The sequence below is a fragment of the Phalacrocorax carbo genome, chromosome 5, assembly GCF_963921805.1.
Source record: "Phalacrocorax carbo chromosome 5, bPhaCar2.1, whole genome shotgun sequence".
NCBI classification, from domain to species: domain Eukaryota; kingdom Metazoa; phylum Chordata; class Aves; order Suliformes; family Phalacrocoracidae; genus Phalacrocorax; species Phalacrocorax carbo.
The window spans coordinates 38,754,263-38,769,723 of NC_087517.1; the positions used below are offsets into that span (position 1 = coordinate 38,754,263).

The following is a 15,461-nucleotide window of genomic DNA, read 5'->3' on the forward strand; positions in this document are numbered from 1 at the left end:
CCCACAGATAGGCCTCTGCTCGGTGGCTGGGGAAGGAGACAGCTGTGGTACAGTGTGCGTCACTGCCATTCTTCCGTAGGAGGAGCTACAACTAGTGCAAACAGTCCAGACAAGCGTTTGAAATGGCTAACCTAGTACTTTTTCCTGCGTGGTTAATTGTGGTTTAGGTTAACTAATGTCTTTGCTTCCTGTTTCTACTTGCAACCCCATCTGAGAGCTAGCAAAAGAAAAACAGAGTCAACTGGACCGAGTGCACTGAAGACATCTTCCAGAAGAGGTTTGCCAAAAGAAAGCTTGGCTAGCAAAGGCAATAGTCCAAATGGCCGATAGAGTTGTTAAAGCAGCTTATTTGTACTTCTTGAAAGAACCTGCATGGAGGCTAATACAGCATGCACAGAGGAACAGTCATGGCTCTCATTTAAAATTCAGGCCAAGCAGCCATGAACAGGCTATGAAAATGCTAGTTTAGGATTTGGAAGGGTAGATTTTCATGCTGTTGAAGGCAGTGGGACAACAGCTGTAGTATCCTTGCCTCCTGCAGTTGGGCATAAGCTGGTTTGAGAGGGTGATCAAACAATTTCTGCTTTCTTCCTAATTCATTTGGGGGGGATGGATTGTCCCAGAGTCATGCTAATTAACTGATGCTTTGTTCTGAGCATGGAGTCGTACTGTACGTTTTCTTTCACAGGTTGTAGTCACTTCATCATTGTTTTAAATCTGATAGTTTGCACGTCCATTGACTCTCAGATTGGGAGTGTTGTGGGAGAGGGAAATGACACACACAGTAAAATTACTCAATTGTTTCTTTCCAACTAAATCCCCCGCCCCGGGTGGGTTTATGGAGCTACTGGCTGCTATTGCAGCAGCTTTTTACACATCTAAGGTTAAATCTATTAATGACCACAGAGCATCCAGGGAAGTAAGTCATGATATTTGTCCTTTTAAATGCTTAAGACTGTTCCAGTTTCTTGCCTCTGTACATTGACAGAAGTAATGTTGGGCTCTACTTAGGCCTGTTCTCAGTAACCCCACTGCGGAAGCGCCACAGCCGCAGGACTTGAACCGAACACTGACGTGAAAACCAAAAGAGCTGCCTGCATGGTATCCACGAGGCCAAACAAACCCCAGGACCGTTACATGTTGCAATACTCTGATAAAGCAGAGTTTCAGCAACAAGGGAGAGCACAGTCTGGTGATCCTAAGTCACATGGTCTAGAGCGGTCCAGGTTGATCTGACAGAGCAAAGGCTCTGTCTGCATGAAAAACAGGATAAAAGAAACTCTGATACAGCTGAGTAAGGCTGAGTTTGGACATGTGCTCCACAGGGTGGTACAGCGCACATCCCTAAGCAAGATTAAAAAAAAAAAACTGCAGTAGACACACAGAGTTTAATTTTAATAGGGCTTAGAATTTTGTATTTGTACTTACATTCCATTAAGGTCCTGGATGCAGAGATGAAGCATTTAAACCCTCATAGCAGCAGGGAGCAGAACATAAGTGGCCTTAAAAAAATGTCTCAATTGAAAATGGTAAACAAAGCGCATGAGAAATGGCTTTCTTTGTGAAGCTGCAACAACCCAGTTCATGCATGGTGGGCCCTTGCTGCATTATGTTTAAGCTGATATTTCACAGTCAGAATTTGTAATGCCTTCAGCCACAACATTAGGAGCAGTACTGACAGCTGTTTTCATCGCTTAACAGCCAAAAGACTAACAGGTGTTTGGGTTCTTTTTCCTGTTGTGTAAAACTCTGAAAGGCAAAGAAAACAAGCAGGCGTTTCTTACACAGTTTATGGCTTCAAGCATGTACCTGGCCTTGAGCTCTCAGCCCACTCCCACCACCAGCAGCTTCCTCACGACCCCAACATTCATGCAAAAACTGAACTGTCTGGAGGTGGGAGTCCAGCTCCGCAGGGAAAAGGGCTGCAGGCAATAAACGAGAGTACTAGTGCTGACTGCAGCTGCATGCAGCACAGCAAAAGAAGAAGAAAGGAGAGCTGGTCCTGTGACCACATTCAGTTCAGCAGGTTTTCTAAGCTTGTCCCAGTAGTGAAATGGGGCTACAGAAAAACTGTGTGCCTCTTGGCTGGAGCAAAGATGCACAGAGTAGAGACAGAGGGCAGGGCACAGGGCCTGGTCTGCTGCAAGAAGGTGGCAAATGATGAGAGGTGCTGTGGCTGAGGAGCAGCCTGGGGCTTCCCAAAAAGCATCTCACACTTGACATGTGCACAGCGTTCCCTGCCTGCCCCGCCAGATGAAGGGCTGCTGGAGGTAGGTGATGTGAGAAAAGCAAATGCAGCCTGTTCTTGGTCACCTCTCCCTGCTAGCCTCTGTATGTGCTGCTCGCCTGATGGCAGAACCTGCGCACCACTAACACTTGGAGAGCAGCCCTGTGGCATGGCCTGGGGAGGAAGAAATGCTCTGGCACAGCTCTCTGGCCGTGCAGTTGCTCAGGCAGCTCTTTGTGCGAAGGCAGTTGCGGTCTGCTGTCACAAGTCTAGCCAGCTGAGAGGCAGATGTTAGAGAAGAGACTTCTGATGGTGATGGGGTGGGGTTATGACCAAATAGACATTTTTATAGTTTCTCCAAGGATTTTTTTTCAGTCTCCTGGCTGCCCGGCCTTTCTTTGGCTAGCTTTTTTTATTGCTGCCTTATGAGGCACTAGCTGGTTCCCACAATGGCTGACAAGAACATCTAAAGAGGGGACAAAGAAAATGCCCTTACCCTTGCTCATATTGATAACCAATCGTGCAGCACCTGCAGCTGGCAAGGTAACAAGCAGCTGCTTTAGGACGCTGGAGACTGACCCGAAAGCAACACAATGGCTCAACAGAACACCACAGCTGGGAACTGAACAGCAGTGCAGGAACAGCTTTACAGTCCACCAGACTGACCAAACTTGGTCAATCCAGCTCCTTTCATGCAGGGTTTTTTTTTTTTTTGGCCTCATTTTAACACCCTTCCCTTCCTGCCCCCCAGTCCAGAAAAACACTCTCCTCTTGCTCCTTCCCGTAAAATGCTGGATTGCATTTCCATTTCCTGATGGCACCTTCAGGACATGTAAGGCAGCTAGCCAGCTGGTATACTTGGTCTGTCCCATCTCTTAAATTGCAGAAACTCCTCACGCTGCCCCAGGCATCAGACAGAGCAGGAAGCCCTGACCTTACAACAAAGCTGGTGAGAGCTGGTAGGATCAGATGTCTTAATGAATGGATACGGGTACGGAAAAGACCTGCAAAGCATTTGAGGCATGTCACTTTCAGGAACCTTTTCCTAGCAGCATATGCACATGCAGGACATGAGATGGACAATCCACCTCTGTGTTCAGACGCTGGGGGGACCCAAGCCTCACAGCACCAGTGCAGCTTCAGTACGACAGCAAAGCTTTGTGCTGCTGCCACTTCAGTGTTTGCAAAGCCATTCTTGGGCCAAGCAGGTCTCTGTTCCGAGACGAAGCATCACTGTTATTTCTTCTCTTCTAAAAGGCCATCAAATTCAGACTATATACAACATATATAGAAATAACTTTTAATTAAAAAAACAACCTTGCATCAAAGATTATTGTATCAGACATTGAGGCAAGATTCAAGTTTAAGACAAACCAGTGTTAAAAAAGTGTTTAAAAAATAATCAGAATGTGCAATAAACTACAATGTAGCAATAGGTTGTAGTGTTGAAACTTCACTGAACTATTTTCAGATGCCCAGTGCGTAATTCCTGTCATTTTGGGAAAAAAAAAAACAACCAACCAAAAACAAAAAACCAAGAAAAAACCACTAAAACTGGGTCATCTGTCCAGTGCCATTCCAGATATTACAGGTGGAAGAAAATTTTGCACAAAAACAGAGACTCCTATAAAATTGCCTTCAACTGTCCTACACAGAAAAACTTCCTGTTGATGGATTATACCTACATTCAATGTTTAATCTTTGTTAATACCTCTTGAGATTGCAGATACATTCCAAACTATGCTATTTAGATAGATGCAAGTTTAAACAGCTTGCTTTTGTTTCCTCACTGTGACCTTGCTGGGAAATTAAAAACCTATCTGGAATCAGGATGGAAAGCTTTGGGGCTTTTTTCTTTATTGGTCTTCTAGACACCAATCATCTTTTCCTTTTTAGCTAGTCACCAAATGTTGGCATACTTATCAGACTCTTACAAGGCACTGTACAGAAGTTTGAACAAGACTTTGTCTTTAATATATTAAAGCAAAATATCAGGAGCCTCATTAGCTACTGAAGGACTAAGGAAGTAAGATGACCCAAAACACAACATTCAAAGAGCCACGTCACTGATTTGACTTGACTCCTCTTTCCTTCCCTTTCTCTATACCCACACGACTGAAGCAGAAACCCTACTCTCTGAGTAGCAGATATATCGACTATTGAAATGCAGTGGTCTACTTCTATCTTATTGCTTGAGGACATCTATATGAAACATGCCCTGGCACTACTGAGAGCTGAGTACAGATTTTAAGCTAGATGCAAGGCTTCTAGAATGCCTGCTGTGAAACTGCTGGTTCTCACCTACCCTTATCTTACACAGGGGTTACACGCATGCATTTATAGAGGCAGATTTTTGCCCCGTGGTCATGCCACACAGGAAAACAATCTGAGGCTATCACTTCTCCGTGCTATTTTTTCCAAGTAGTTTTTCTGTGTTCAGTTGAAGTTGTTTGTTAAGGTAGACAGCATATCCTGCTGCACCAGAATCCACTAGAACCAGAAATGAGTTTGAAAACAAACAAAACAGAAAAGGATGATTATTAACAAATGTGGCAATATGACAACAGAAAGTGAATGGTGCCAGCAATTTATGTGCGCCCACTCCCGACACTGGGAATATTAGACTTCCAGCTTGAAATAATTACTTTCTCTTGGGGTTCAGGAAGAAGAAAGTGTTGTCTTTGGGATTTATCCTGCCTGTTACAAAGCAAGAAAGAAAATATATTATATGCAGCTAACGTACAGGTTTTGAATTGTGCTGTCATATGCTGTGTGAACAAGAGAGATTTTACCTTACACTTTTCTCCACCTTAACTGGCTTTCTTAATGAACCACATTATTCCCTGTCACCTTTGTTTTCTTGGATTGTTGACTCCCAGGCAAACATTTTCGCAGTCTTCTGACTCTTCGGCAGATTGTTTTCTTGGTGGATGGCCATTGTCTGGCAAACCAATGGGTGTGCATGAAGTACAGAGAGAGTCGCTGGGAAAAGCCGCACTTGACATTTCAGTCTGATTCGTTATTTGATCTTGGCACAGTAAAGCTTCTACCTCTTCATCTTTTAGTGGAAAAACTCGAAGTTCCCACAGCCCAGACTGAAAGGAATCAGAAGGGTAGGAGTGAGGGTGGAAAAAGAGAAAAGGAGGGAAAAAGGGATTTCGGTTGAGTCTGAACTGATTAGCTATGTGCAGAATGATCTGCTATCAAGTAACAAATGAGTGTCTTTCTTTACAATGTTTGCAGGGCTCTTCAGATAAAGAATACAGCACTGCTAGGCACCAGCTGTCAATGTAAGCTGGCTTCATGCGGTTTTGAACTAGTAACAGCTACAATTCAACAGGCACAGCACAGGAAGGGGGAAGCTCCTTTCCATGGTGCCAGACCATCAGGATATCTGATCCCATAACAATCAGCCCCATCTGGAACCCTGGCCAACATCCCTGAGAGAAGATCCATCATCCCTGAACCCAGGCCTGCCATACTTGCCTCTAAAACATGTGCCGTGTGTGCTGAGCAATGAAATTTTTGCCTGTCAACAAATCTTGGGCTTAATTCATAAAGCATAGCGATCTAGTTCTAAACAGGAGCGCTACATTCAGTCTGCATAAACTAGGGTGACAGCCTGATATTCTGACCAGTGAGATGGGAGGAAATGTTCAGGTTCTTTCTTTTAGATTAGAGATAGTGGTCACTGAAGACCTGACCTGGAAGCTATTGGAAGCACCCACCTTTGCTTCCTGGCTCTCCCTGCAGAGTTGTGCAATCCCTGAACAAACAGAGCTGTGGGCTTCTGAAGTCAAGTCAGCAACAGGTTCAGCAGCGCAATGCAGTGAGGCATAGGAGCTGCCGTTGTGGTCTTTCTGCACCGAATCTTGGCTGTGTCGTCCATCAGCATTTTTGCTGTAAGATCTAGTGCAGGATGAGAGACAAGAGTCTTAAGAGCTACCCCTTTCACATCACCAGGAACAGTTTAGATTTTCTTTTCAAAGTGTTCAATTTCTCCATACGTGCTACCTACGTTCTACTTATTTAAATTAAAAGAGCAGATGAAAACATAGATGGTTCTTGACAACCTCATTGTCACGAGCCAAAGTGAGGAGCACTATGTGGAGGAGCTAACCAGATAAAACAGGGCTGGAATAGGCACACTGTGGCTGCAGAACAGCTGGTGCCCAGTCCCACTCCTGTGCCTTGCTCCACATGCTCACCAGAACGATAATTTTGGGCAGAAGTTAGTGAGCTGTGGGCTGTTCCCACTTGGAGGAACATGGCATCATGCCCAGGAGCCTGTGGAGTCCAAACTGCACTGTCAGCAGACCGTGCCAATGTAACTTGAGAAGAAACAGCAGGTCCTTGGGCTCCCCCTTCCCACCTCTGCTCTGGACTCATCTCTAAAGCAGTCAAAATAAATCACTATGATTAAAAGTTTTCACCTCACCTTTAATGCAAATTTGAACTAGTTACAAAATACTGGCGTGCATCTTAAATGCCAGGTGGAAGTCTGACATTGTTCACATCAACAGCAGTTTTACTTCTGAATTCAAATAGCACTAATATCTCACCAAGAACTTCATAGAGTTTCAAAGTCAGGGGTACATATAGGACTTGTATTTTACAGTACACTTTCTAAAGTTTTTTTTATGTTCAAAATGGCTTACAATATAATTCTCTTTAACACCGTTCAGCTCTAATTTTATCCTGCATTAAAAGAAGCTATCTTTGCATATGTATATATTCATAGTGTCATGGTTCACTTTCAGCCAAGAGTAGACACAAGCATATGATAAATAGCAGAAAAGTTATCCCAGCACTTATGGGATGCTTTTTGTCCTGGCAGATTCTGAAGCGATTTTTTTTTCCCAGAGCCAAATTGGAGATACAAGTTTACGATGTTTGCTCTTATATGCACTACATTTTGCAAGACTTTTAAGGGTTATATTTAATTCTGATGAGTTTTGCACCAGACAGCAAGCCTGTGACAATTAAACTTTTTCAAATGATGACTTTTTAAAGCATAAAGTCCCTGGCACTGCCCAGGACCCTTCACTAACACATCTCTGCAGTGGACTTTCATCTAAGTCAGGTGAGTGAAGATGGCTCATGTTACACTCAGTGGCCAAAGTCATAATAACTGGGAGTGGCACAAACTAGCAGAGCTGTGTTCAGTATGGGAGTAAGAATTTTATTATTTATATTTATTTTTCATTATTCATTATTTATATTGAATACCAGTTCACTAACATGCCAACTTTGTATGAATGCTTCAGAACTGTATGGCCTTCCCTTTCCAGCCACAAAACCAAACATACCTGATACTGTCCCTGATGAGTTAATTAATGAGGAGTGCCCTCATTTTCAAAGTTCTCTGTGACAGCATTTCTGAAACTGCTGCACCAACAGCTGACACCAGTGTTTCAACAGGAACACTCTTATCAAAGTCAATACACCTGCCTGCTATTCCTTCTGGGCCAGCGGCTCTGTTCCCACAGCGACCACCTTGCTCTCTCTCTTTTTTCATACTTTGTATGACGTAAGGAAAAAACTTCATCTGACAGATCTTCTATCTGTAACGAAATACAGGTATAGCTGCTGCCATAATTATGAACATCACTGGAAACAAAGGCAGCCAATATTATACATAATGCTGCGACGGTCTGTTCACCAAACAAGAGGAGGCAACACAATGCATGCTTACAGCATAAAGGCACATCAAAACACATGCATTCAGCTTACACTTCACCAGAGCTCTGGATATGGGATGCTGTCACTTTCACTTTATTCCTTTACATGTCTGTGGTTGATCTGAATGAGCATAGAAATTATACTGCCATGCAACTAACACATTTTTCTCTATAGTGAGAGGCAGAAAATTAAGAGGACAAGTATTCATTTGCAAATCAAGGCAGTACTAGAAGCACATAATAAAGACAAGCAAAAATTCCAGGAGTTTCCAGAGACTGCTTTAGGAAGAGGCTGAGAGGCAGCAGGATTTGCTAGGTGCTTTTAAGCATGGAGAAATAGGTCTGAGATCACCAAAGACTTTGATAGCTCCACGTTAACAGGAGCTCAGCAAACCTGAGGTGCTGCATTCCTTGTACAAAACGAAGCAGAAAATGGTTTCTGCTTTGAACAGACTATTTCTTAGCAAATGATTTGCATGACCCCAGTACAGCTTAAAATGGCCCTAATGTGAGTACTTTAACCGCTCATAGTCAAACAAGAACCATCTTTTTAGGTAAAATTCCTCACATGTAGCTAATGCATCCAACCTTCACTTTGAAAGAGCCATCTTCATTTTTCCGTTGGCAGCACACCAAGAAGTTTGCTCCTTAGACATGGCTGCCCGAGGTGCACTTTGCTGCCTTTCCCCCTCACTCCCCAGATGGCGGGGCGAGCTCTTGGCTGGACCCCTCCAGCACAGCTCAGAGTTATTTCAAAGTGCTCGAAACCATTCAACCTCTTCAAAGTTCACCTAAAAAGCTACAGTTGCTGAGAGCATACAAGTGCTGCAGCCATGGGTTTTATGCCAGCTGCTCCCAACTCAGTAGCAGAGAAATTGTAGGAAAGAACAATTCCTGGTCACAGAAGCTGTGAAGCTGCACTGCCAGATCAGGCCTGGAAAAAACTATACGAAAAATCATGGTCATGGAAAATAAATTGAATTTTTCCTATAAAGCAAAATCCTCAGTGGTGTTATACAAGTAACAGCATTTATCTTCCAACTGAGTCTGATAAAATACAGAACTAAATGCAGAGTCCTGGCTGCAGTGCCAGATAGGTTACATTGTCAGCTGGAAGTACTCCACTCCAGACAACTAACAGCCCTGAGGTTTTCTACAGAAGCCATTCTATCAAGTCTTGCAGCACTTTGGTAGTTCATGACCATTATCGGTACAAATGCAAAGTATTACACTGCATTTACGCTGCTGTAAGCACACCTGGTGTAGCACTCAGCTTACCAGAGAGCACATTTCCAACCTAGGTGGCTGGTCATGAGCTACTGCCCCACGACGAAGTTTAACTAGGCCAATGAAAAGTATCCCAAAGTCTTCAGTTGCGATCTGAAACAGCCACACGACCTGCTTGCTAAAATTCTTACTGCCCGGTTCCTCTTCAGCCCCGCACTTAACAGGAACCTTTGGAAAAACAGGCCTGCTTTGTTTGCCCATCTCATGACTGCTTTTTGAAGACTCCTCACTGCTTTTATTTATTTATGTTAAACACAAACCACTTTGTTAGCTGCTGGTTTCCTTTCATGCAAGCCAACTTAATGTGTTTCCTCCTCTCTCTGGAATTCACCAGCTCTGTCACTTGGATGGCACCAGTATGAGGCTGCATCTCAGTTCAGATTCTGTCTTTCAAAGGTCAATGAAGTATAGCGTGAAAGTGAGAATTTTATGAACTACAAAAGTGCTATTCCCTCAGGGAAAATTCAGGATTTTTCTGTGTGCTCAGATTTCCTTTGAAGTGGAAACAAAAGATAATTTTGAAAGAAAAACTTAGACTTTGAAAATACTTTTCTTAGCAAATTGCCAAAACTTTTCATGCTGGGAAGAAACTTCATTTTTAACAAGCTTCCTTTCAAAAATCAAAGTCCACACTCCTCTCCAAGCACAGCGTTTTGAAAAATACAGAAGTAAGCCTTACTGCTCCTTTTCCATAGTTGATGATAGCAGATTTAACTACTTGCTTATTTAAAATCAGTTATACCCTACTCCATTGAAGACTAACAGGTAAAAACATTTTCTTATTTAAAAATTATTCTTTGTTCTATGGGTAAAATCACATTACACCAGAGTAAATGGTCTCTACTTGGTTCAATACCACCTCTGCCCCTCTCCAGCTTTGTAACACATATCTCTCCTCCACCAACTTTAGGTTAATTTAAAGTTACTGTAACTGGAGAAATTTTATATTCCCCTTGCCCCAGGTTAGTTTGAAAAAGGTTCACTCAAAGAAAAAGACTTAACACAAACTAAGATTTGGATCCCCCCATCGCATCTAGTTAAGCTGTGCATTAATGTTCAATAGCACCAGGAATATTTCTGAAAGGTTCTCAAAACAGCAAGTCTGTGTTTCAGTCTTTGGCTTCATGGGAAACACTGAGTCATAAGGCACGAAAACACTTATGCAAAACTAATTACACACAGAATTATTCAAAAGTATTTGCCATTACTAAAACAACTACAGAATAAACTTGAACATTACTTTACAACCATGCCTCGCCAGAAACTTTAACCTGGACAAAATAAAACCAAACAGGAAAACCTGTGCCACACCTTCCCATTCCTTAAAGTAGTAACAGACTGCAAATTCATACATGCAAACCAGGAAACACAAACGCTCTATTTCCAAAAATGAAGTATTTTTAGAGCAAGTAATAGAGCAGACATAGATAGTAGATTCACTTTTGCATTGCCCAACGGTTATGTTTGTCCTTGTAAGGCAAAATTTCCAGAAATAAAAATTAGGTACCCAAAAAAGGTAAGCTTTTTGTACTCAAATAAAGGCACGATGAATAGGCCTGATTTTCAGATAGTGCTGAGCTCCCATCCGTGGAAGTGTGGCTCCTGTAGAACATAACACATTCAGGACCCCATTTGTTTTTTTTGCAACTTGTAGAAGCTTTGGGTGCAAGTCTATTGCATGGATACAGGTTGTTGCATTGAAAACCTTTAAATGAAGAAGAGAGAGAAGGTGGTAGGGGGAAGACATCAAGTGGAAGAAATCCCTAACTGCTGTTTGACAGGACGACTCCAGAAGTTTTAAACTTAGCCATGCAGAAGATGGGCAGAAAATAAACTATTATACAGTACCACCACAGGCTGCTGTGGAGTGGAAAGCAAAGAAAAAGCTTACTTTATATAAAGCAGAAAGTACATTTTGCTCTCTTGTGCTTAACAAATGATCTGCTGAAGCTTACCTTGATTTCAGTGCAAGGAACAACTTCAAGAGTGTTTGGAGTGTGAGTGCAGAAAATGTGAAAAGGTAACGCTGCTGTTTTCTCGTGTCTTTTTTCAAGCCTACTCTAGCCTACTACTACAAGTAACAAATCTAACTCGGCCTAAAACCTAAAGCAAGGAAGTGATCAGACAACCACCTTTTCCCAGTACTCTGAAAAACATCCAAGCCAATTAACATGATCCCAAAACAACGAGGGGGGAGGGGACGACTGGCAAAGGATGATTTAGATAAACAAGATCTTTAGCATTTTTCTCTTGTCTGACATCTCTCTCATTCTTCCGGGCAGTTGACAGACAATACAGAAGCAGTGGGTCACAGCAGGAGGCAAAGCTGCTTTATTGTTAACTCAAGTTATTTCCTGGCCAAAGGATGAATCATACAGGATCAGCTAGTCATGCCAAATTCAAACGTACTGGGAGGGCTAGTAAACGAGCAATTAGCCCATGAACTTCACAGAGACACACCTTGAAGTCCATTCAGCAAAATATGCTAAAAGTACATGAGACAGGTCATCTGTATGGGATCTGAAATCTAAACAAGAAATCCAGTCTCCTCCAAGCAAGTCTCTTGAAGCCCTGAAGGCAAATCACTGTTGAAATGCTTCCCCACCCCCAGATACCGGGACAAAGAGAGAGCAATGAACAGTAGGTTCTCAAGGGACAGCGTGCCCTTGCTGCCTTATTAGTTATTCTCCAAACGGTTTAATTAAATATCCTTGCAGGAGAGTTCTCCTGTGTATGTAATTTGACCTTCTCACTACAAAAGAAGATCAGGCATATTTCCTGCTAGCAGAGCCAGTACCAAACCAAAAGATGGTGGTGGAGGTGACATAAATCTGACCACCAAATTTCACAGGAATTTCTCAAGTCCATGAGAAAAGGCAGGGACAGAGCAAGTATTTTCTTCTCTTCCTTCCGACCCAAGAGTATGGTGCCAAGTGAGTGCAGCTACACCAGGTAGGGAGCTGAGACTATGATGCTCTCCGAAAGGAAAGGTTTGTTTCCATGGAGCAGGCAGCTACAAACCTGGTAAAACCCTGCACAAGCTAGCACCTTTGTGGAGAGTGTTTTCTCTATCCTAAGGGAGTGGCATCATGATTTAATTTGTTTCATGTGTTTAGCATAACTTTCTGTACTGCTACCCAAATGCAATTGTTTTCTACTACTAAGGCACTTAAACCCCAGTTGAAGATTCTCTGAAAAAGGAGCTCAAGAACAGATATTGTGGATGAAGGTGTGAATACAAGTCCTACATTACAATGGTTGACACTGGCCTATAGCAGGGACTGAAGGGAGACTAGAGATGTCCAACGGACAGCAAAGCTGGCAGGTTTCTGGAAAAGGAGCCACAAAAAGACTGGAAGAACATAAAAGCAGCCTAGCAACTAGACCTGCTGGTACATTCACACTGGAGCTAGGAAATGCCTTGGACCCCTGAATAGGGGAGAAAGGAATCCCCAGCTGCAAAGTCCATTACATTCCCTGGAAGAAAAAGGTAGATTCTTATGTCTGGAGGAAGCAACAGTAGCACATGATGTGCGAACTTAGCTCAACAGGCAAGCAGGAAATGCTGATGGTTATGTCGTTCCTGACAAAGCTGAAAGAAGGAAAGTTTGCTCCCATCAGGAGGGTCACGGGAAAACGAACACTGAGAGAAAACTGAGGAAACCTGCTGTGCCCATGGGCAAAATGCCAAACTACCTCCTGAAGAGCAACAAGCCATGGGAACTGGCCATGAAAGATGATGATGAGAGAGGACAGATATTATTACAGCACAGGTAGCCCTGAAGAGACAGTCACACTGGAAGACCCAGCACCACAGCGCCCAAAAGCAGGGGAGGCGGAGGCCTGACCAAAGGGGACCTTTTGGGAGTGCTGACTATGCTGACAGTGAGGGACGGAAAAGCCAAACAAGTGAACAATGGTTATTAATGGAGATATATTTCTGTCATCCACCACAGCATTGAGTAGGTTGGGATAAGACACATTTTCACAATCTGATACTTAATACTTTATTTTTGAAACTTGAAACTTAGCAGGATTTGCACGAAGTCAGTGACTTTGGAAAATATATACCGATTATCCCAATTATGTATTATATCTAGTTTAATAAAAACTGGCAGTTTAATTAAAATACAGCCTACCTCTTCTTCATCTGTATAAGATCTTTCTAAAGGCTGAAATTCAACAACTCTCCAACTAGAAAAGAGACAAGGAAAGTCAAATTAACTTAGCTAAATGCTGTTTGATTATACTGTTAGTTACTCCTTCAACACTGCTTGGCTTCAAAACTTTCAAATAAAATAATTTCAAATTTAAGATACTGATAACAGATGACCAAAACTTAATTTGCCTTTCTCAACCCAATATCTAACCTTTCCTTTTCCCAACACAGTCTTTAAGCTATCCAACAGTCTTAGTAATATTTTTAGCTTTAAAGACAATATAAAATACAAATTAGAGATTTAAAATATGGGACAATTGCATTTAACTATTTCAGGCAATTTGCTAGTAAGCCACAGCACAGGAGATCAATTACCCTGTCTTAGTGATCTAAAGATGATCTTTTTCTAAAAAAAAAAAAAAAAAAAAAAAAAAAGCCTTTAGAATAACGGATTCTAGGTTTAAATTGTATGGAAAAAAGTAAGCTTATTCTAATGTATCAGAAGAGATAAATTTTTAAAATCTACGCTAAAACCATTTCTGTGTCATTCACTGAAAATAGTTAACTATTTTCTTATGAACTGTAACACAGAAAAAAGACAGCAACCTCCAAATAACTGTTCAGAGCACGTCAGCCTTACAGCACATTCAAGGCCATGAATATCACCACAATTAAGATGATATAAACCCACTTCTATTTTTAGCCAGTCTGTGCATCTGCCACCTCCCCGTGGGTATCAGACTATTTCCCTTGTGCTATCAGCTGTCCAGTTTCCCCACCACTCAAGTCATACTAATTGAAGTGCACAGAAAAAAAAACCTGAGCGCATGAAAAGATCATCTTAATATTATAAAATTCTCTAACTACATGTTAACAATATTCTTAGTTAATGTTCTCATGTTCATTTTGATACCTTCACAACTAAGGAGATCATGAACAAACCTTGGCGTAAGGATCTCTTTGTATTGTAGTTTCTCCAACTTCGATGGTGCCACCAGTGACATCGGAATAACAATGTTGTCTATATCATAGGAGCTCTCACTTCTCAACCTCCTTCTGGAGTTATGCTGTGTAATATAACCAATACAAGAAGAAATTAATCAGCTAAATCATAGGAACTACATGTTAGCTGAGAAATATTAGAACTGCACGAGGAGAAAGTCTGTAACTTGAACACATTTTCTAGTGGCTTAATGACTTCCAACTTCTGCCCTGCCCCTCAATGGAATCTCAACAAGTCTTAAAACTATCTCATCTCTAAAATTTACTTCTTGCTGACATAACTCTCGCTGAAATCAGTGGGAGTTTCCCTCCCTTGATTTCAATTACAGTTAATACTGAATACTTATGAGAGCTTTGAAGGTAATGCTGCCTTCTTCATAATGTTCAGTCTACAAAGACAACCTTCTATAATCTATCTACAAACCTGTAACCCAAGTGGTTCTTCAGCATGATACAATTAAGAATTGAAAAGAATGAAGCTACATTTAGCAGTCAAGAACAGCCTACATTGAAAGTGGTTTTCTGAAAGACGTGCAAAAGACAGAAACTGAATTTCTTTGTTGTGATCAGAGTAGGATTCCTGGTGGTGTTCTCTGCCCACTAGTGCATGGGACCTACACAGGCCAAAACCCGAAGTTCCTAGATTACCAGAGAAAGTTTAGTTTTAAAACATGACACATTATGTATTTCAAGATCTCAATTTTTAGCTGAACTCAGCTCTCCAGGAGTCATCACCAGATTGAAACACGAAGACTTACAGAGCACCAGTGCACCACTAGGCTTAGCAGAACTGTGGGACTGAAATCTGAATATTGTGAAATTCTCAATGAATTCCAGTCAAAGTGTGTTTCTGCAGGGACTTCCAGAGCTGTGCTGCTCCTCAGCAAATTTATATACCAGAGACATTGCCTGTAGTATTGCACAAAAGGTTTTAAACAGTGAAGCTGAAAGTTAACGAATTCTGTGACTATATTTGCACTCTGAGGGTATTTTATGTAGCAGTGCCAAGAAAAAAGGGTCATAAGAGCCCTTGTGTGAAACTGGGAACATAAATCATAGTGTATGTCATAGAATTTGGAGGAAACTAAACTTACATTTCAGTTAT

General features: G+C 41.9%; 1 protein-coding gene across 6 annotated transcripts in view; it reads right to left on the reverse strand.

Moving 5' to 3' along the window:
* Positions 1 to 3,513: 3,513 nt before the first annotated feature.
* Positions 3,514 to 15,461, reverse strand: part of KANSL1L (KAT8 regulatory NSL complex subunit 1 like) — a 67,619-nt gene continuing 55,671 nt past the window's right edge. For 4 of the 6 annotated variants that reach the window (XR_010373061.1, XR_010373063.1, XR_010373060.1 and 1 more), the window contains 6 exons: positions 14,297 to 14,421; positions 13,335 to 13,389; positions 7,679 to 7,791; positions 5,956 to 6,136; positions 5,020 to 5,322; positions 3,514 to 4,924 (listed from right to left, as the gene is read on the reverse strand). Coding sequence is in view for 2 of the 6 variants with exons in the window: in XM_064452087.1 (XP_064308157.1) it covers positions 5,074 to 5,322; positions 5,956 to 6,136; positions 7,679 to 7,791; positions 13,335 to 13,389; positions 14,297 to 14,421 (723 nt within the window). In the remaining 4 variants the exon portion in view is untranslated. Of the gene's footprint in view, positions 5,323 to 5,955; positions 6,137 to 7,678; positions 7,792 to 13,334; positions 13,390 to 14,296; positions 14,422 to 15,461 lie in introns of those variants that run through there. The other 2 variants (XM_064452087.1, XM_064452088.1) reach the window with 2 other exon arrangements.